General features: G+C 38.0%; 1 protein-coding gene across 7 annotated transcripts in view; it reads right to left on the bottom strand.

Moving 5' to 3' along the window:
* Window positions 1-23,913, bottom strand: part of NEBL (nebulette) — a 253,341-nt gene that overhangs the window by 129,728 nt on the left and 99,700 nt on the right. For 3 of the 7 annotated variants that reach the window (XM_027695567.1, XM_027695572.1, XM_027695571.1), the window contains exons 1-2: window positions 9,578-12,066; window positions 7,380-7,946 (exon numbers count right to left, since the gene is read on the bottom strand). Coding sequence is in view for 2 of the 7 variants with exons in the window: in XM_027695573.1 (XP_027551374.1) it covers window positions 12,079-12,186 (108 nt within the window). In the remaining 5 variants the exon portion in view is untranslated. The other 4 variants (XM_027695573.1, XM_027695575.1, XM_027695568.1 and 1 more) reach the window with 3 other exon arrangements.

Raw genomic sequence — 23,913 nt, 5'->3', positions numbered from 1 at the left:
AAGACAATGAGATGTCATGAATGAAGTCTGTTGATATCACAGGGGTTGACAGTCAGGTGCATAATTAATAATCCTTTTTAACTCTAACTCTGTACATTCAAGCCAGCTGTGTATAACCAAGGATGCAATGGGTTGCTCACTGCTTGGTAGGGCTGAGACACAGCTGTGACTAGAAATAGCACAAGGTTCTAAGCTCACTGATGGAATCACTGGTCTCACTGATGACACCGCCATGGTTCGTCACTGCTCAGTAATGCATGCCAAGGCAAGGCACCTGTGAAACGTAGTCTTGCCTGTGCTTAGATCCTTTCACTTTCTTGCTGTCAGCATCCCAGAGCCTTCCCAATTCTGTCACTGGATTTAGGTAACAACAGTTAATACTTCCCGATAAATTTAACTTTCACAAGCTTGTCTCGTCTTTCTTTTAATGTATTTTATACTTCTAGACTTCCCTGGCTCTAACCTTAATGAGTTTCACATTTTTGTTATATGCCACATATTTGTTTTTCTTTTAAGTATGATGCCTGACAGCTACATTTCCTGCTCCTAATTCTTGCCTTATAAGAAACTGTACATAATCACATTCACTTCTGCAGCTGTATGCTACCTGTGACTTTATAGGCTTATTCTACTTCATCTTTTTTTTCCCAGTGACAACTCAATCCCTGTTTGTGCCTTCTCAGTATGTTTTATATAAATTTTCAATATAGGCTGATCATTTAATCTCCAATTCCTCAGTACTGTCAGAGCTTTCCATAACTTTTTCCCATTACCTTCATTGATAATTCTGCTTAATTTTCTATCACCATCAAGCTTTTTTGAGCCTTTCATCCAGTCCATTTCTGTTGAAAAGGAACCTGACTGCTGACTCAATTCAAGAGAGCAAGCCAGCTATTATCTGAGCCAGAAACACACAATGTACAGAAAGGAATGCTAAACAAAAGGCAATGCCAAACAAGTGACCTCACTCCATGCCTGCTTCCCTTGCCCTGGTCAAATCTACAGCTTGCTGGCAGAGGCAAATAAAACCTTTGGCCCTTCCCCTTGTGCTCAAAACACTGCAGCCAAGGGCAGCCCAGCCCACACCAGAGTGGGTCTCCCTGCTGAGCAGGCAAGAAAACATGGGAGATGAGATTGAGGCACCCTTCCAGATCCTCTGAATCCTTCGTTTTCCATCAGTGGTGTCTGAGGGAACAGCACAACTGAGTGGCTCCAGCTCTGCAACAAAATGGTAGCCAATCTCATTCAATATAAAAGGTGACAAAGTGCCTTTGTCCCACTAAATGACAAGAGGAGGGAGCAGGATCTCTGCTCAGTATTGGCACACTGAGGCACAGCCTGGAGACACCCAGACCTTGCTCCAATGAAGACTCTGGGTCTTGCCACAGTTTCCCTGTAAGAATATCCTCTCCTTTTCCCTCAAAGACCAGCTCTGCTGTGCCAAAACCCACAGCAGCCACACTATCCTCCTCAGCTACTTACCCACTCGCTGTTCTGGAAACTGGGAACAGCTATCCCATTATGCCAAACCCTACAAAAATCAGTTAACCCTGGCAACATAAGTCACACGGTTTGGAGTATATTTCTCCTCAGGTGAGAAAAGGGCTAGACGGGCCAAACTGGGTATGAGTTCACTTTACACCATGGTTCTGTAGTGAAAAAAGGAGGACGGAGATATAAAGCAGGGGCACAGCAGGACTGAAACTCAGAAAGGCCGAAAAAAGCCAGCCTTGAAGTTCAAAAAACCCACTTCTCAAATGATATTTTCTTCAGACTAGACTTTGAGAAAATCCAGTGGAGACTGACATTCAAACTCCTTATATTTGCTGCCTGTAGCTTGCTTAGTGAAATATTCGATATCTGCCCCTTTATATACTGTCCTTCTGAGGGACTGAACAGGGTCACTAATTACAAATTGAGAAAGGACAGGAAAGAAAAAAACTCAAGGCAGATCTTGAAAAAGAAAAAAAAAAAACAAACACCACCACCCTTCAATTATCCATTAAAATATTGTGGTTGCTAACAGCAAGACTATGTTGGTGTGAGCCAGAGAAAGAGCCAGAGAAAGAACCCTTGGAAAAAAGCACAAAAATACTTCTGTATACTTATATAATACCAAGAGTAGAAAGGGTTAGCAAGCAATACAAAAGTCACTCTAATCTGCTTTTTGGAGGAGTAAACACCTATCCTCTCAGTTCTTTGTAGACACAAGTAAAAATGGCACATATAAACTTTTGCTACTTTCCTTCTTGTCTTAGGACGGTGAAAAATTTTAGTCATTAATTACACTTACTACAGTGCTGGTTTTGTCACAACTGACGTATCTACTGACAGCCTAAGGAAATCACAGACATATGTGCTAACATGCCCAAAATAAAAAAATAACTGAATGCCACAGAGGACCAGATACCCCTGTTGTCAAGGTCAATGAAGCCCATGAGCATCATAGGGGTGAGACATTCAAAACTCCAGGGACCAAGATTAAAGATGATATTAGCAGAAGAAGCAGAGCATCCTGTTTTTCAGCAGGAGGTTTAATGCTTAAAATGCTGCCCTAGCAACTGATGCACAGCCCAAAAGCATCAGGTAAGACAGAACTAAAAGGTAAAGTGATAGGTAGGTAATGGACAGTATAGTAAACCAAGGAAATTAGAAATTATATTTTCCTTGCTATCATTTAACTACTCAAAGATATCTAGGGGTTCTAACTCCTAGTTCTCAACTTCTTGGTTAATTAATTTTTTCCCATTCTAAGAGCTTCATTTTAATTAGCTCCCAAGTTGAGCTGCTATGAAGAGGTTTTATTTTCATTGTCTTTTTTCTATATGTAAAAAACAATGACTTCAAAAATACGCACTCATTAAAAATAATCAGTGATTTTTGATACTGCTAAAATATGCAAGTGACACAGGAAAAATAAGTTGTTGGGGTTTTGTCATAATTTAGTTGCTTAGTACCACAACAGAAAGAAAAAAAAAGAGACATATATTTAAATATCAGAAACCATCCAAGTAGATTAAGTCTTGAAGTCACGAGTGATTAAAGAGAAACTCAAATTCTTTAGTCAGACAATGGATAGGTTCTTACAACAGTTGCCACAAAACACTTTTCATAGTTGTCTTCATTACAGCTTCGAATTTTTCATTCCATAAACTACAGCACAAAGAGCCATGTGCAATACAGTTGATACCATAGCAAAATGTGAAAATAGCGTAACTGTCAATTTATTCCTCACATTTACATAGCTGGTTTAGCCTCCAATTAGGATGTTCAGAGTTATAAATACGTACAGAAGTAAACTTTTATATCAATTTGTGTCTGTAACAAATGCATCTGTTGACAAGATAGCAATTACCGTGGATTAAAAATGAAATCCATGAAATGTTACGTTACATATTTGAAGACTATGTAGCAGTTTTTTAAACTACTGATGCCTTTGATATAAGCCTTGCCTTGAAATATGAATGTTGTTACCAAAAATAGAAAATGAAACCAAGGAGACAGAAATTTCCATCTTTTTCTTTTATATCTCCTAACTAGAAAATTCTATTTTATTATTATTTTAACCAGGCGAAACACAAGAAGTGTTTTTCTAGACTGGATCGAACCTTTTGGTCATTAAGAAATACCACAGTCTTTATTGAATTGAAGTGTATCTCATGTAAGACAACTCATCAACCCAAATACAGGTTTAATCAAATACAGGTTCAACTTGAAATTTACCAGTGCCAGTGACATCAACGAATACAATGCCTTTGATTCTGGAGTTTAATGACACTGTTCTAATTAACACAAATACATGTTTTAGTTATTTCTCTGTAATTTGCAGCTTTGCTGCTGTTTGCTAAAGAGAAGCATGATAAGACATGCCTATCAAAATATTCAGGCTATCACTTGATTCAATTCTACTTAAAGTCTACAGTTTTGCAACCAATTTACATTTAGCATTCATTTCTCATGCATGAGTTGACCCACTTACACATGCAGTAAATCCATGCCTTTGGGGATTTTTCTGGATGGCTTGCTTTATTTCCACCACACAACTCATTTTATTTTGTCAATACAGTGAGCAAGGTTACAGTCATCCTGTCAAATTTATTTATTTAAATTAGAATCAGAAAGACTATATTACTCCCTGTGGAACTTCACTGAAAATTTTTTGAAACTTTGAGGCTACATAACTTTTGTAATCAACTAATTTCAGATGAAAACAGTGATATCGGAAAAAATAGGCCACAGTTACAACAACTTCTTCTCTAAACTTATAAAAGACTTCAGAAATCCTAAAACAATATAATCAACCACATTAATATATATCATATTTTACATGCTTAAAAACACAAGACAAAAGAGATTTTTCTAAGCAAGCCTATAGAATAAAGTCCGATGGAATAAGATCATTTAAGAAGCAGCTATACAGGCATCACATCGGCTTGCTTTGACTACCAGAGACACACTTTACCTAAAATATTTCCCCTTGCATCTCTAGGGACAGTTTCAGCTTCACATTTGAGAGGCTTCTTTGAGGTCACTTACCATCCTCACAGTGGGGCTGCTAAAAGGGAGACTTCTCCACACAGAAATTGTCCCAAAGTCACATGTTATTCAAGTCCAAATAGACTTGTGTCTGAGAGACAAGCACTTCCATTTTATACAATTTGCTAATGTGGGGTTTCTCTCTCACATTAGTAGCTCACCTGAACTTCAGTATACATTTGGGGTTAGTGTTTCAATGGACTTACCCCAAAGGCCTATCTGAATTCACACATCTCATGTTATTCTGGGCAGTGTGGGATGTAATAGCCACTATAAATCCTTATTTTTAATGCTAGCAGTTTTTCCAAATGCAGTTGCCTCCCTTGGGCAGCGGTTTGTTTTCCAGTTTCTCAATGACAAAATGCTTCCGTGAAGAGTTATGCACCTTTCCACCTGTCTTACAAAGGAAGCAGCCTCATAACAACATCACTCTTTCTCCCACTCTGGACCAGGTAGTTGACCTTCAGCAGGTGAAGAATGTCACCTTGTTAGGGATATCTGTTTTACTACCCCCATGGAATATGGCCTAATACAACAGAGTTACACACTGATGCAAACTGAACATCCACATGCTCAGCAGGGTTTTTACCATAGTTAAAGTTACCTAAATTATTCAATTCCATCTGTACTGACAGATTCACACATAATGATTGTAATGACTATGTAAGATTCCAAAAAGTACCCTTCAACTTGGCATTTCGGGGTCTAAAAATAATGTTTCTTCCCACATGTTGGGAGCTATTGTCATGTGTACCACAAAGAATTTAGAAAGAGAGACCAAGAAAGAGAATCTGAAAAAGTTATGGGGACAGAAAAAGAAGTCAGTGCCACCCCTGATGAATCATGAACACATTGTTCTGGATTCCCAGCAATCTTTTCCAGCTTCTCAACAAACAGCTGTAAAATCCCCTAGCAAAGGCTCTGCCTCCCTCTACCTCTAATGGAAGGCTCACACAGAAGATAATGGTTCACTCTAGGTGCTACTTACTGCATTAGCATAAATACTTAAATCTCTGTGCTTTAGTTCTTCATCTACATAAGGTCTGCATAAAAGGGGATTCCAATACCTCCTCATTTCTTAGGCAACTCTGAAAACAATGTAAATGAAAACCATTAAAGAAGTAAGAAAGAAGCTCTAGAAAAACTCCATGAAGAAGTTACAAGTTCCTTTTACAACATTTTATAGTGTGTGGAATATCATACCATACAGTAAATAAACAATAAATGAAAGAAAATATTAGAAAGCTGAACGTTTGGTGACTACTGTTCTACACAGGGATCACAGTAGGAAGAAGTAATAAAGCACCATGCCATGAAATAACTTCAGACTTTTTATTGAAAGCGTAGGTAAAGAATTCATATACATATGGATTAATTTAACACTGTCTTTTTCTAACTTTGCATAATGCTTTGATAATGATCAGAAAAGAAAGATCTTCTTTTTCTTTTTTAAGTAGAATGCACACTGAGGTTTCAAATGCATTCTCAAAGGTTTCAATTTTTAGCATAAGTTCTATCTAAAATAGTACTTACATTTCCACAGATTCATCATTTCTTAAGCATGAGTTCAGTCATTTTCACAAAATCACAGAATATGTCAAGTTGCAAGGGACTCAGAAGGATCATTCAGTCCAACCCTTAGCGCTGCACAGGACCACTCCCAAGAGTCACACCACATGCCTGAGAGTGTCATCCAAATGCTGCTTGAACTCTGTCAGGATTGGTGCTGTGACCACTTCCTTTCCAGGGGAGCCTCAACCACCCTCTGAGGGAAGAACCTTTTTCTAATATCCAACCTAAACCTCCCCTGACACAACTTCAGGCCATTCCCTCAGGTTCTGTCCCTGGTCACCAAAGAGAAGAGATCAGTGCCTACCCCTCCTCCTCCTCTCACAAGGAAGTGGTACAATGCAATGAGATCTCTCCTCAGTCTCCTCCAGGCTGAACAGATGAAGTGACCTCAGACGCTCCTCATATGGCTTCCCTTCAATTTCTGAAAGCTTACAGAATATGAAAGCTATATAAAAATCTGCAAATACTACTCATAGTCATTGAAAAATAATGTGATTCTTTTGCTAAGTCATTTCTAAAGCATTTATTAGGACTCTACCTTTAAAGGCAGAATGATTTCTGCTTACTGAAAATGGGAAGTCAAAAAAACTTCAATACAGAAATATTAGAAAGTCAAAGGACCTGGGGCTTCTCAGAATTTCCATTTCTAGGTATCTATACACAGCAAGCTTGGAAGATCAATCCACAAAAGGAACAAGGTTGGATGTGAATCTATGGATGTGTGTTCACTGCAAAGGAGAGCCATAAGAGCTCCACCTTCTTGCACAGATACCCTCATATTAGCAACAGGAATTACATATTCAACCTCCTTGTTTCCAGCCAGAAAAAAATGCTGTTTTTTTCTATCAGGCAACTGATAGATGCTTAATCACATGAGTTATATGCAGCATATTTGCAGCGCAGCTGTGTGGAATTAAGCCTACAGCATATCAAATAATGAATAGCTCTCAGAGCTGTAGTTCATGTTACACTGTCAGAGGAATCAAGGGGAGCAGAAGGCAATCGGTACCATGGTGCATCCAGCCTAACCCACATGCCACCGACATGCAGCAATTCAGGCACTGGTCAGCAAGTGTTTTTCATCCATGTTAGTAGACACAATTGTCATACATGACTAAATGTTTATTTTTCAAGTGAAACAACACCATAAAAGTCATGCTTAGGAATACAAGGACAGTCAAATAAAGAACGAATCACTTCAGAAGCAGTTAAAATCCCAGCATTGCCCAGAACAGCATAAGCTCTTTTTGTATGCGATTTAACATGCTTACCCAGTCTCTTTGTTGATGGTTGGTTTGATGGGTGGTTGAAATGTAGACATTGATGTTGCTGTTATTTTTTCCTGTTCCCTATTCTTCTCCTTCACTTCAATTCAATGGAGGAAAAAAAGCCATTGGAGCCAAGTATTTGCAGGCTTTGCACTGCAAATCCTACAAATGAAGCCCTGGGCCATGTTAACATCTTCTCTTGCCAATTTTCTCTACAATCTGTTTTAGCAATTTAAGAGATCATTTTGTGTTTGAGCAAGTAAACAGGTTGAACAGCTCTGCCAATAGCCTCCAAATAGGGAGCCATGGCTCATTGTCTGTTAGGGACAGTTTCTAATTTCAGATGTACAGACGTGCACAACTACAGTAGCAATATGTTTTGTGTTCTGCTTTAGTTGCTACTGAAGACATATTTTTATTACATTTGAGGTAGTATCCAATTCCTTATCATTTGTGTCTTTCTCCAGGTAACAGGTGTTTAGTTGATTCAAATTATGAGGGAAATCCTGCCCTCTGCTGCATCCCTGAAGCTGTATAAATTTAACTGGCAGTAGAATGTGACCCTTGATACTGAAAAAAAAAAAACAAACACCATGCACCATATTTCATTAAAGACATTGAAAGACAATTAATAAACAGCTTTTCTCATTAAAATCCACATAAAACACTTTCAAAAATGCTTCAAGATTTTCATGCTCTCTCTCTGCAGCCAATACAGGCTTCACTAATTTCAGTGAGGAGTTTAAGTCCCAATACAAGGGGGAGACACTGTCTTACCCCATAGGGGGGTGATTCAGTGACCTTCCCTTCACTAACTCTACTGTCCTTCCAAACTTCTTCACCAAAATAGGGTACCTTGGAAACACGCTTTTTAAAGCAGATTTAATCTGTTTTCTTGTTTTCCTTCTTTGCATTATCATACAGTTTTCATTTCATATATAATCCAAACCTACTGGAAAAATGAGTCACATACAAACAAATGAACTGTATTACTTCATTTTGCTAGTTCTCAAAGGCAAGAAGGGCACAGATGTGCAGTGCTTCTTGCTCCTACATGGCTTAATTTCATAACAGCATTAATATGGAAGTGAGAAATGCCTTTACATGGGCTCTCAAAGCAACCAGGGCAACCACTGTGAAAGCTTCCATGCATCCTTGGAGCCATACATCCAAGGCAGCAACCTCTACTATCCAAGCACTGGCCTTTATCTTAATGAAAGCTTCTCACTCCATCAATTCGTATGGACACCTGTTTTCTTTTATACTTTGCAGACATTTACCAGGAACATTAAGAAAGAGCAGCTTATTTCACATAGGATAAAACATGCTTCAACTCATACAGCTAGACGTAAAAGTGCAGTGGCAGTAAGCTGCAGTTCATTGTTGCAAACCACTGAAAGTGTTCCATTTCCCTAAAGAAAATATTATTACATTGAGTTCCTACTTCCTCATTTAGCCTGTGTCATGACAGATCAATAATCTTTTGCCACCATCTTTAATTATTCTGTTCTTTTTGCCACCTTAATTTTTTCCTTGCAAAACCAGAGTGCAGTCAGCTTATTTGCAAAATCACCTATAAAAATACAAGGCATGTTTTCCGTTTTGAGAATATTCACATTCATATTGAAAATCCTCTCAAAGTTCAAGATGAACAAAAACCACTGCAAGGTCATTTAACAAAATTTACACATTTCGGTGTGTGAACAATATACGTTTTTTGTAGTGACTACATATTCAATGCTAAAAACATGTTGTACATCAGCAGAACTGGGCTTTTAATGACAAAAAAAAACCCCATGAGATACTGGCGTACATTTTATTCTTTTCTAAGAAACTGCATTCTGGTCCTAATACTTCCATTGTGACACAAAATTAATTCCATAACTTTGATCTAAGTCTTCAGAGGTAGGGTTGCTGGTGGCAAAATAGCAACCAAAATCCAGCACCCTCTGTCAACCCACTCTCCTTCCACTCCTCCTATGATTTTTTTTCCTGACAAGATTTATATTCATAGCATAAGAGATTCTTTAAAAAGTCAGAGAGCACTGTGCTAATATTAATGTATGATGCCAAACTTAATATTAGGACAAAAAAGACAATATTTTAAAAGTATTTATGCTAATTAACATCTATTACCATTAGTTTTATTTTTTTATTTATCTTTATCAAGAATATCTACACAGTTAACTGTGCTCACTTACCCCTTCAATGAAGTTGTTACAATTATGGTTCAAATAGGCTCTTTGAGAAGTATCTAATACTTCAAGGTGAAATAAAAACAAAACTGAAAATTGAATAGATATGTTAGTATTCTTCCATTTTTATATATATGAAAAGTAAAATTAATCTAAAATTATTAAAGTGCTTACCTTTCAGTGTCTTGAAACCTTAATTAGATCCTTAGTCGATGACATATACTGCTTATCTGATAAATACAGAAACTACTCTGTGTGGAATGCATTTCTATAATACAACAGTTTTCTAATTAGATTCAAGTCGTGGCCTATGCAGAATTATTTTTCTAGGATATAATGCTATAAATGAATTCATTATTTAAGAACAAGCAGAAATGAAATGCAACTTCTTTTATCATGCACATTTTAAAATTCCATTTTACACATCAAGATTAATTCTTTATAATAGAGTTCCTTACTTGGAATCTCTGTCAGTTACATACATAGAGAAAAGAAAACAACTCTATTGTTAAGATTGGATAGAACAAATCTAGATTGTTAAGACTGGGTGGTTAAAAATGAAGAGACAGGAGTGGTACATGCAATCACCAAGGAAAAAAACTGAAATAAAACCATTTTTCACATTTGAAAAAGCTATTTCTGAGACTGAAAAGTCAGATAGGTATCTTTGGTTCAGGAACCAGACAGTGTCCTAAGTTGTGCAGCAAGGTCTTCCGCTAGAAGAGAAACCCCCTTGATCCATTAAAACACAGAGATAGGAAGAAAGCTCTTTCCCATGTCACAAAACTATTTGTTTGTTTTTATCATCTCCTTTTCCCACAACAGAAAACCCAATACTCTTTGAACAAGAGAGAAATAAACAGCATGCAAGTGAGCTGTGTCATACTGTTCTGTAGGTTGATGTTGAGGGTACTGGGCTTAGGATATCTAATTAAATTTCTTGGCATGCCAATATCCAAAATTGGGCACCACAGGCCTGCTGCAGGGTACTCATCTCAACCTCTCCTAACGGAGCAGACCCGTGTGAGGGATTAAGTGTTCATCACAGCATTGCTCGTTTCATCTCCTTGATGCATTCCAGAGCTACCCCACGCAAAAGAATCACTCTGGTTTGAGAAAGCTATATAGGTCACGAGAGGACCTAATTTAAGTTCCTGGTCTGAATAAAAAATACAGCTGATTAAAACCAGGGACTTGCTGAAGTTTCCCAGATCCCAAATGGAAGTCTTAATGGCCATGCTTTTTGCCACTCTGAAGAATACATCTTCCCCTCTTACAAACCAGTAATTTCAGTTAACCCGGCGTGAACATAAAAGATGAGCTTTTGTTCTCATCTTATCTATGCACAGGAGCATTTGCACATCTCTTAAACTAACTGTCCTCTCCGTTGGCAAAGGTTCCAGGAAATAAGCCCAAATTTTTCACCTCTAAGAGCAGCTCTGGACACCAAAATCTTAACTAGTCAATGCTTTGGCAAGAATGGTACAACTCCGTTGCTGTGAAAAACTAGTATATTTCATTGACTTTTTTTTTTTCCAATGATATATCAACCTGAAAAAAGTTTTTTCTTTCAAGTAAATAAATTCCATCATTTTCTTCTGATTATACTTACATTGGGTGTTTCTGATGTCATGCTGTTATTTTATTACCACAGAGAATGATTCAAAAACATTTTCCCAAAATAATCCATGGGGACAACTTCTTGTTGCAGAAGAATGATCAGGAGGAAAGCCAAAACAAGCTAATAGTATTGATTCTGTATCATTTCTAGCTCACACTAGTTCTTACCTATTTTATATATATCATAACTTGCACTACATATCACCCAATATTCCTTCATGCAGTGACTTAAACATATTATGAAGGAATACAATGCAAACAAATAACTCTCCTTGTGAAAGTTAGTCAGTAAGTCAGTAAAAAAAAATTAAAAAAGAAAATAGGAAGTCAGAAAAAGTCCCATTTTTAAAAATCCAACTCCTGTAAGCTAATGAAACACATTAAGTTTTGCTATTTGCAATTTCTTTCTCATCTTGCAGAACATTGTCTTGTGTGTATTTTCTTTTAAAACTCAGCATAAAAATTTTATCTGCTTCTAGAAAACTCCATCTTGCCAGTTATGCTATTTTTTTCAGTTTTACAGCCCCTGCTAAAAAAGAGACAAAACTGTATAACTTACATAATTTATATAGCTTATATGTAAATTAAAAGTTACAAAAGTATTCTTACTCGCTGGCAAATCTATCAGAAAAGGAAAAAGTGTCAAATCATTTTAATAAAGAAAATACTTTGAGCATACTCGCTGAAAGCTGGAGAGGTGAACACACATTTCCAATGTGCTGTACAAGTCCATGGTATACAGTTACACACACTTCAAAATCAGACATACACAAATTTATCACCAAAATCATATTCTTCACTCACACAGACTTCATCAGAAACACCAACAAACCCACTTAGACACACTAGTTCTCCATCTACAATCACTTGAAGTAGCAGTCACATACATTACTGATTTGCTCCTGCGTCCTTTTCAGTCTTTGTAACTCAGGCGTATCAGTCACAATACTGAACCCTCTTCCTTTGCTTTCTTCAAAGTCTCTTTTGTATTTTACCTACAGAATAGAAAATACAGAAGAACAGGGTTGTTTTCATTTTCCATAATTTGCCCCTAGCAATCTAGCAATTCTTTTTTACTGTAAATAAAGCACTTGTAAAAGGCTTTCAGCTTTTAAAGGAGAAGCCTGACTTCATCCACTAACAGAGATAGGCAGCAACCGGACAAAACTCCCCAGTGCATGGGCAACTGCCTCCTCTGGGGGTGCCACGGGCTCACCTCCACGCATACTGCAGCTGTGGAAAGATCAGTCTGTGGTCATTTCATTCTCAGAGCAGTTACCACAGAACTATAGATGCTCGCACAGCATCAAGCAAGCACCTATACTCACACAAAAAAATAGCTATAACTACAATTGGAGGTCTTCTAACACACAGCTTCCCATTTCACCCTCTCTTCATGATTATTCTACCAGTCTCTTTCCCTGTTGAAACATAAATTACACATTAAAAAATACTGTATGAAAAGAGTATTCAGAATCTCATGAAGTCAAACACTGGTAAGTTAGGGAATGGTTGCCTGTACAGGCTTAATTTTTCCCTCTTGCACATATGCATTCAGATATTGTCTTTAATCAGGTACTCATCCTTTGACATATCCTTTGACAAGGCCCCCTGCTTTATTCTCTACACAGCAGAGATGATTCCATATGCAGTTGTACCTTTTTTTTGGACCAGAATATTCAAATCCTACCATCAAGGTGGGAATATTAGTTTTATCAGGGTCTTTTATACAGCTCTCATCACATTAATCAATCTTCATAATGCACCCTGGAAAGTGGGAATGGCAATATCCATGCTTCTAGGGCAACATGCAAACTGAGGTGAAATGAGCTTAATTTCCAAAAACACACAGGGGTCTCAGGGTGTTCACTCTCAGATTCCTAACAGTTGAATATGTTCAAATTATGGACTTTGAGTTACAAATACCCAGTACTTCTGCAAAATCAGTCTCGGGGACCTCAGTTTCAACATAAAGAAACAAGACAAAATCTGCAAAATATTAAGTCACTGTTGAGCAACAGACAAAACTCTGTAGAGACAGGACCCATCTCTCCCCAGATGGATTCATCTATCTTACCCACATGAACTTCCTTTTACTTCCTATGTCTCCTGCTTTATTCACTACACACATCCAGATTTTGCAGCACCTGGGAGAGCACTAGTACAAAGCAGGATTCTCCTTCACAAAACTGATAACCAGAAAACATCCAGCACATGTACCAAGTTCAAGGTTGGCTTAGGTTCATTTCACAAGCAAGTACCTAATGTTATGATGGTCATGCACAAGACGAAATACCTCAAGATCATGAATGTTAAGTTTCAGAAGGCTATAGAATAGAGTTTGTCCTCCCCACCCTAAATCTCAATGAGTATGTTAATAACTTTTGTTTTTTCTTTAAATGGCATTTTAGCATATATCATTGTATGTAGCTCACATGTAAGCCCATCACACAAATCCTTGAGACACTGCAGTAAGTGACCTGATCAATGAACCATTTTTCCTACGTTCCACATTTAGAGGTAGTTGTAGATTTCACACAAATATAATCTTTTCACACCACCCTGAGACAAAGGAAACAGCAGTCACTGGGGCTTTTGAAAAAACCATGGGTTGACTGGCCCATGCCTTTCTGTTCATCTCCCCCAGGTTCAATTCCTCTGCACCTTTCCTTCCATTTGACCATTGTATTCAGGTATCACTTTGTCTCCTGAATTTCTAAACTATTGTAGTCCGTCTCTCCTTGGCTTTTTGCTAAATCCCTTTATCCAAGGCGCTCCAATTTTCGTTGCTTATTATCTCCCTTCTACCAAATGACTCTCCATCTTTCCACTGACCCTCAGAGGATTCCTTAAACATATTATTCCAGGACTGCTGCTAAGAAAGAGGTCTTGGAAGTATCTGTAAACTTTCTTTATTTGAAGTCATATGAAACTTTATCAAAATTGGACAGACTTCCATGGCCAAGGACACATGCCTAACAAAAAAGACTTCCATTTCAGCAAGCTTCAGCTCCTCAGTCCTAAATGCCAAGAAAACTGAACTGTTAAACAACTTAACAAAAAAAAAATCAAAACAAAACAAAACAAACAAAAAAAAAAATTTAACCCCACTTGTTAATAATGCCAAGGGAACAAAAGTTTATCCTAGTCTCAGCCTTGGAAACTGCTAAGTATTTTGCATTAAAATTCCACATTTGACCTGAAGCAGGCAGGTGACATGGAAATGCTCAGCCTCACTTTTTAAAGTTTACCAGAATTATGAGCAAGCGAACACATCTTACAATGAGAAATGGACTTAGCCCTGCCTACAAGAGAGATTACCTATTCTTAGAAAGAGCATTTCCTGCTATTAATTCCAAATGTTCTAGCCATTAACTTCAAATGACCTTTATTCATCTTACAAAGGAACAGAAGAAGAAGAAAGGGAGGGAACTAGATAGTTTTAACTTAATATTATTTTAATCCTTCAGTCAGATAAAAAGGGCTTCTACTCTCTATTAATAAATCACTTCACAGGACTAAGGTTAACTATAGTTCTCAGAGCAGCTACTCTGAAACCATAACAAAATTATTTAAAACATTAGTAGAGTTAATATATGCATTATTGGATTTTGCTATCTAACTTCAAAATGTAGTTTTGAGTTATAAAAATCACAAAGAAACATAATAAATCATGAAGACCACCACTCCGTGAAATGTAGCCCACTAAAACTACTAGTTAGTGCAAGTTCAAAAGACAAAACACCTCAGTTTCCAGAAAACGTGAAATAATAAAGATGTCATCAGTCATTTAGAACTTGAATCCAAACACAACTCTCATTTAGTATCAAGAATTAATATAAATGAAGAGGGGACAAAACAACTGCTGATTGACTCCCAATTTCAGATAATTTAAAAGTTCAAGTTTTGCTTGACCAGAAAACTTCTAGTAACTACAAAATCTTGGATTAAAATGCAAATTAATTGCTTTAAACCAATTTACAGTAGAAAGGAATATTCTGTATAGGAGCTGTAAAAATCACTATAACAATTGACTTAATCACATACTGGATCTCTCCGGGATGGAGTTAAATTTCCTCATAGCAGCCCATATAGTGCTATGCTTTGAATTTGTATCTAAAACAGTGCTTTGGCTATTGCTGAGCAGTGCTTATACAGAGTCATCCCTAACCTCATCCAAAGACCAGTAAGCTCAGTGTGGGTGAGGGGTTGGGGTTGGGAGCTGACACAGCCAGGACAGCTGACTCAAACTGACCAAAGGGATATTACAAATCATAAAACACCATGCTCAACAGCAAAAGCAAACGGGGAGAATGGACTTCAGTGATTAAGGCATTTGTACCAGGGCCCTACTTCCCAGGAAGTGGCTGGACACTGCCTGCTGATGGGAAGTAGAGAATAAATTTTGCTTTTGCTTTGCTTCTGTGGGCAGCCCTTGTATTTTTCCAAAAAAAAAAAAACACAAGAAGGTTTTTATTGTATTTTCTCCCTCTGTCCTGCTGAGGAGAGGGAGTAAGAGAGCAGCTTGGTGGGCATCTGGCGGCCAGCCAAGATCAACCCAAACGGGAACCCTTGAAATTTAGTTTTGAAATGGAAATGTCAATAACCCCTAATGACTGAATCATAAATGCAGTCATTTCCTACAAAGATGATTTTCAGCAACTCCTCACCAAAATCCCAGCCAGTGGTTCATAATGCTTCCCTCTTGGCTCCAAAATTGAGTGCAGCCTCACAAATGCAGAGCACCCTCAGTGGTGACTACCCTGAAAAATTGATCCTTTGAGAGACAATGTGTGGCACAAACATTAGAAATAAAACTGTAATAAATCACCATAAATGAAAAAGTTTTAAGAGAAAATACTTCATGAGAAGTAATTCTGCATAAACCCACAGTGAAAGGAGTAAGTGATCCAACAGATCTTTAACAAATCAAACTTCTTATATTTGTGACATCAGCAAGAGATGTCACATCTCATGACATCTCATTTAGCGACTCAAAGACAGGATTGTGTAAATCCATTCATGAGGTCAGCATGAAGAAGCCAGAAGGTCCATCTTACACTGAAGGACAGAGGGTCCATCTTACTCTGTACATAAAATATTACACTGAGAAAATGCTGCTTATTTTTTTCACAGGTACACTTGGTACTTGGCAGCAAAGCCACCTATTAGCAAAATAAGATTAATTTTTCCTGGGAAAAATACTCTGAAAATATAAATGGACCCTAAAAGATTGATTATGCTCTTGGGATTTTTGGCACCTACCCTTAGTCCAGACTGATTTGCAATACCAGAAGTACATATCACTTGGACAAACAACACAGGAGTTCAAAAACACCAAACAAAAAAAGCAGAGCAAGAATACAACATAGTGGATCCTCATACTCCTATCCATCCCATTCCTATCAGAAAGTTACTCAGCTACTACAAGGCAAATATTAAATCACCAAAAGCTAAGGCAATGTTAAAGCTAGTTTCCTGTACAGTCCCTTCTCCACTTCCCTGTACAGACCAGGTAGCTGTGTAGTTAAATCTCCTTCCTTATTCTGACACACTGCATAGATTGGCATCATCATGCCTCACGTCCAGCAAGGAAGGAATAAGCAGGGTAGAATGGGAGAATAGGACCCCTCACACCCACATTTGCCCTGAGAGGAATCTTCATAGACCTACAGTCTTTACCACACCCTGAATATTTATGAATTTGTTTCAGTATGTTATGTTTGAGGCTTGCCCAAAGCCATCTGTTCCTTCTGTGCCCAGCACACACAACTACCTCCCAAAGGTCACCATCTGCTAATACACTGGTTTTCACAGACTGGCAAGAAATCCTCTCCCACAGTAAAGGTCCTAGAGGCACATCTTGGCAAAGATGCCTTTGTTTGGTTCTGCTTATTTCATAGAGCACATAGTCTGTTGATTTTGCCTTGATTTATCTTACTTCTTACAAAATTAATGGCAAGACATAGAAAAAACTTACTCTGTAAGTTAGGTTTTTATGAACACGACTGAAACAAACGTCTACAGATAAATCAAATGTAAAGAACAATTCTAGACTAAACTCAGTAAGATTTCTATTTATTTGACCAATCCCTCTTACAAAGGATCCCAAACACTCTCTTTTTTGACAAAGGTAGGTTTCAGTCTTCATGGTATAGTTTGTCTCTTTGTATCCTAACACTGCCCATAGCTCAACATCCCATTAATTTCCTGCTTGTATTAGAGGTACATTTAAGTCCCATCTAAGACCCAACAACAGTTCCATTTAAGATCCAATCTACCCGAGTATTGCTTCTCCCAATGGCAGTAAAACATGGTCTTCCCACTGTCACTCCATTAGAACTATTGCCCACAGTAAATTTAAACAGTTGTCTGGAATGCAGAAACTGAGAACAGCCCATAGGGTAGACCAAACTGTCCTCAAAACTTTTATATGAACTGGAAGCTATAGGTTGGACATTCCTTACGGAAATCAAGGAGCCATGAACTCCTAAAAGGTCACTGATGAATGAGTCCTGCTGGAATAAGGGACTGCAGGGTTACAGATTTCATCAGTTTTCTCAGATAAAACAAAATAAAAATTCCCCAAGACTGCATTTTGCAATTTTTTCAAATGGTCTTTAGAATGCACAAAGTCAAATTTTAGATTTTTTTTCCTTTTAATATAGAAAAAAAAGCCATTTTCACAACTCACATCTCTCAAGCATTCATCAGAATAGTTGAAACTTTCTGAGAGAAGACTGTTTCTCATTCAAAGATGATTTAAAGCTGAAAACGTTGATACTCCAACACAATGCAAAACTTCTGCATCTATATGGAGTAAAAATTTTCAAGTGCCATCACTATCATTAAATATTACATCTTTCTACATACATCATTCAAATATTGGGCAAGTCTGTCTGTGCTACCCCCTGAAGTACAGCCTCAGCAAGTCTCCAACCATCTGCAAATCTCTGCACTGTAATTTCCTGAAGACCTTTGCAGTTTTACCAGGGAACTGATTCTAAAAAACAAAAATCTTGGAATCCACATCAGAACAGTTAAAATGTTGGATGGGTGTAAATTAAAATGTATAAATAGTAACTCTGGAGATAATGTCTCTATAATGTGGTCTCTTCATACTGAAGATGATGTGAGTGGTTCAGAGAAAATGCGTGGACAGAAGCGTTCCACACCCCAGGCTGTGCAGGGACAGGAAATTGGAGGCAGTGAGAGATCAACAATTTCAGAATGAGAAAAAGATGGAGTCCTCCACACAACAGCATGTGAACAGTAGTCAGGATCCAAGTAAAATTACAACTGAAGAGAGTGAGATCTGATACTGTTTCAACAGGCTTGTTGAATAGGTTCCACTCCATCAAAAATCATTTCCATTGAAACTAGTTGGGTGCTTCTGCCCAAGAAATTATTTTTATGCCACTAAGTATGCTCTCAAGTGCCTTGCACCTTGTTTTGCTATTCAGCAAAGTGGAAGTCAGTGATATTCTTTTCTATTAAAATATAACACTAATGTTCTCCAAAGGCTGCAGACACAGAGAAGACAACAAGCCAGCCTCAGAACAAGCTGATTTTCCCCCATTTCCACCAGTGACTATCATCCATTCAATTTGTGAAACAAACTTTACATCCACATTTTAAGAAGCAGTAAACAAATTCCATGCAGAACTGCAGCTGAGGAGATACGACGTGGCAACCTTCATGACAGAGACATACTGTCACATCTTCTGTCCACTCCCTATCACTTGGTATATGCTGTGTTTGAACTACTTTATCTCCAAGGAACAGAAGTCCAGGGAGATGAAGGATTTCTTACCCTACCACAACAGAAATAGAGCTGACTTTACCATATCTCATCTGCAGGCAGAAAATGAAATATTGACATATATAATCCAAATGCAGTCTGATAAATTACCACAAATTTTAATAATACCCTCCAAAATGAAACCAGTGACAGTAAACTCCTCCAGAGATAATTATCAGACATAGAGGGGGTAAAAAAAAAACCAAACCCTATTTTAATGTCTCATGTATAGATTTGCTAAATCCTGGAATATTTTTTTTATCTCCAGGGCCTGAACTAAACATACAGTCCCTGTCTTGCTGTTTTCATCACCAGAAAAGAAAATGGTCAGGCAACCACCAGGAAAATTATGTACTCATGAGCTCTGTGCTTTGAAGGAAATATGCAGTAAATCACAAGCACACATGAGCTTGCTATGCCTACACTCCAAGGTGGACAGAAAATACGTAACTGCTGGTTGGTTAGGTCATCAACACTGAGCTAGCGAGCCCTGCTGAGAGGCAGGATGTGTTATCTCGGGCTCAGTGCCATGCAAATCACAGTCATGCAGCCTGTAGTTGGCTCATAGTACTAGCAGAGCTCCAAGGCCTCTGAACACTGGGTAGAAAAAAGATACAACACAAAAATGCACATCCACACAAAAGGCAGGCAGCTACAACAGCAATTTGGGGAGGGAGGAGGGGAGGTGTAAAAAAACAAACAGTAAACATTCCTTTCCCTGCAAAACCCCACCAAATAAAACCTTCTAAAACTTTCCTGATAAATCTTCCAAATAACACAAGGGTCATATCAGTCCAAAGAGTGTAGAATATTCATACCAAAAACCAAGCCAAAAACTGAACCAAAAAATACAGCATGGCATGTAAAGATTGACCACAGAAGGGATGTAAAGAAGACTGATTTCAGAAAATTGTAATACAGACCAAAGGCACAAGTTGTAGTCATATGCTACAAAAGGTAACCAAAACAAACATTAATGGGCAAGAGAAGCCAGAACATGAAGAAAAAAAACCAGTAAAACTCTAATGAACAACCGCCCAAAAAATCAGGGAATGTTCACTGCTGTAGCAGGAGAAAGAGGCTCAAATGAACCCAACTGAGAGTCACCAGAATGCAGCTCAGAGCAAAGTGCAGAGGAAAAGAAACTGAAAAATCTAGATTTGAGCAATACAGGTGTGCAGGCACACGAGTCACAGAAAATAATGGGGCACAGTGCGATTATACCCTCTGGCCTTTGCTAACAGCTTAGCAAACTTGGGGTCTCTCTGTCACTCAGACACCATGCAGCTGACACCTTATATACCACTCACATTAGTAACTGCTCTCTTGTCTCATTGCCTTACAGCTCTTCTTGTCTATTTCCATGGTAAGGACAAGCCATCACTTATTCCACACAGTTAACAGATCATTTGGCTTTAGATGTTCGTATGGAAGTTCCTTGCAACTGTTTACTGTGCTGCTTCTTGCTTATTTCTAGAAAACTGATACATCAAGTGGGAGCCTGCAATGCAACCCTGGTTGCACAATCCATGCCCATTGCACACAGCCTGTGCCCCCTTGGCCATATTACTTGTAGATGTCCCATGCAGTCAGTTCCTTTGTCTCTGTAAAACCAAGGGCAGAGGAGAGAGACTACCCATCTTTTCCCTTCAACTGTAAACAAGTTCTGAAATCCTTAAAATTTTTCTGCCTTCCAAGTTATCTTTCTGCCATTTAGTAATGAAGATAAAGCCCAAGCTATCAAAGGCACCATAAAGGTAGCTTAGTGTTTTAGGAGGAACCTCCTTTTCAAAATTTGGAAGTAAAAAGGGAAAAAAATAGAAAAATCCATTAAATTAATTTCCAGCTAATACCTGCAGCTTGGTATCCAGAGATTAGTTTTAGTTGAAGTCTAGCTAGAACATGACATTAAACCCTTTTTTTTTTTGAGACTGTAAATTCTCCATTTTGTTCTTCATTTTAAAGTGAAAAGGAAATGAAGGTGAATGCAAAATGACAAATGTAAGAAAGGTAATTTCAGACCAGAAAATACACAATGGATAGTTCAGCCTTGTATGTTAACATTTTTCCTTCATTTTCAACTCTGAATGTCAGATATTCTTAAGAAATTTCAGCTGCAGAGGGGAATAATACAGAAAATATTTTGTCCCAACTAAAATTCCCAAAACTATCATAAGACAAGTGTCTGTAAAGAGAACTGAATCACTACAAACGTTAACCTTTGGAGAAGTCCATAAGGTGAATCACTCAGAGGGAATAATTTCTTAAACAAGTCAGTATGTAGGCAACCTCCTATAAATGCAAATCTAATGTTTCCATCATCAGCCTCTCAAATATCATGGTAACAACAAGCAGAGTAAAACACTTGGACACACAGGAAACTCACACAATTCCAAAATTGCAGCCACAAGAACTGAGATCAGAAGATGCCAAAGGCCATCTGTAGAATCAGTGTTGCAACCTGGTTCTGACTGTCTTTTCTTAGATGCTTGAATCATCTGAGTTTGCAATTTCCAATACCTCCTAATCTTTTGCCTCTATAACTACTTGTGCTGGTAAATCTACCTCATTCACAAAGAGGATACAGGCTCATGACTCCAGAATCCCTGGGTTGAGTTCTCACTTCCCTGTCCACATTGGGAATTGGACCCCAGTCCTGCCATGACTCACAGGAAAAGACATAGATTGTCCTAGGCTCCTGACACTAAAAGACCCAAGGGATACACAAGAAAAAATCTTAGCCACGTACTCAAGGTGAAAGTCCTATAGTGAGAACATGGTAACTTGGGGCTAGTTTTGCAGTGTTGACAGTAACAGGGAAATGAGGCCACTCCATTTGTCAGTTACCTAATGAATAATAAAAATATATCCAGTTCCCTCATCCTGCCCCAATCAAAAACATTTACTTCTCAGACTCTCACTTTAACATTCTTAAACAGAAATCAGACAATTAAATCATCCTCCAAGCCTGGTCTTCAATTTTAGGATCTTCTTTGGGAGCCTCAGTTAAAGCTTGTTACAGTTATTAGGAAACTTCTGACTAAATTCAGTTTATCCTTTAATATCATTATCCCAGGGAACTCCTCAGACGGCGATAACTGGCCAGAAACAAAAAGTAAATGTCGCTAATACAGACACGGACACACAACCTCACTAACCAACTCATTTTTACAGCAAGTGGAGAGAAAAGGACACTTTTAGAGAACAGTTCAGCTCATCTGAAGAAGATATTTAAAAAACTTATATTTAAAACATCTTAAAAATTCCTTAAAATGTAAAAATGCAACTTAAAACTACCTAAAATATCTTTATGTATCTTGAGAAGATATCTAAAGACATCTTTAAAAAACTTACTAAATCCCAGTGAAATGAACTCTATCATGAGCTCCAATGCACCCCATCATGTTGTCTATACATCTCCTGTGATGCTACATTTTTGTGACCTACTTCATAATAAATTCGTGTTCAGTTTCCTAAATCTTCAGAATTCTAGAGTTGTGCACAGATGCCAGTAATGAGTTTGGTGTAGACCAGTTTTCAGCTGCATACAACAGTGGTTTTTAAATTGAGAGCTGAATCACCAGATTTTTTCAAACTGTGCCTGTAGAGCAATATGTAAAACCCAACTAAAAGAGAGGTTATTTATGATGTGCAAAGGAACGAGAAGGGCAAGGTACCCTTTAAATACATCCATTATTCATTCCTACTGAATACACATGACTTCTGCTTCAAACAGCAGGGATATGTTGTGAGAGATGCCCTTCTAATAAAAACAAGGCAGGAATGTTAGTACCAGAAGGTTCCCTGCAGGCTAAAAAGTGACAGTTGGCTGGGCTAGGATCAGAGAAAAAAGTGGGGTGTAGCAGCAGGGCCTGCTTAGGCAGAAAAAAAAGTGTAAAGAAAAGGAAGGGTTCGCAAATTGGAGGAACTACCCCAGAAATGAAATAAAACCTGTTTGGAGGGGAAAAAAAACAAACACCACAACGGCTTCAGAAAAGAAAGACCAGGCATCCCAAAGGAGCAGACAGGGACTGTACTTCCCATTTCTTATCAGAGCTGTTAGCTAACAATAATGAGTGAGCAGGAGGAGAGGGAGGGAAGAGAGAGAGAACAGTTGCAAATCACCCCAGCTGTAAAAACTGCTCCCTTTGTTAAATGGCCCTTAGTGAGTGGAGAGAAGGTGAGAATTTAAAGAAGGGTCTTTGTTATTTAAATGCTATCCCATGCTGCTTTTTCAAAACTTCCTTAGAAATGTATAGTGAGATCAATTATTTTTCAGTTCCAAGCACTAAAGGCCACAGGCTTGGGGTTTGGGGTTGGGTTTTTTTCTTTAGTGACTAGGGAAAACTAGGAGAGAGGTCATTGCCTCTTATAAAAAAGACAAATTGCATTCCTATATCTGAGACATCCTACCTTCTGATTGCTTTTAAAGTTTTGAAAACATCTACACAGATGAGTTTTATCATTACTGTAAAGCCTTCTGCCTGTGAAACAAAGGAGACTGATTCTTTAAATTTTGTCATAACTTCCAATGCTGTTTATTTTTCTTTCTCACCTCCAACAAGAACAAACTTACCCCTCCCAGTAGAACCTAATCTTTTTATTTTAGGAGAGGGAAAGTAGTAACCAATAAAGTCTGACAATAATGATACAAACAGTATGTGACATTTGTATGCAAGGAAATAGAAAGACTGGTACACAATCTCAAAAAAACCTCTGAAAGATGCTAATTTTCTGGGATATGATGCGGTTTAGATACTTTTTAGAGATTTGTTTATCTAGAAGGAAAAAGTCTCCAGTCAGTACACTATATCCCCTTTTTAGTGTCTCCAGAAACATCATGTCCTACAGAAGGCAAATACAGCTTCTGCAAGTAGTAATACAGCCAGCCTGCACAAATCAAACTGGCTGAATAAAAGAT

Source organism: Neopelma chrysocephalum, unplaced genomic scaffold (assembly GCF_003984885.1).
Source record: "Neopelma chrysocephalum unplaced genomic scaffold, ASM398488v2 Primary Assembly neopelma1_102, whole genome shotgun sequence".
NCBI classification, from domain to species: Eukaryota; Metazoa; Chordata; class Aves; order Passeriformes; family Pipridae; genus Neopelma; species Neopelma chrysocephalum.
This window is presented reverse-complemented; position numbering and strand designations above follow the sequence as displayed.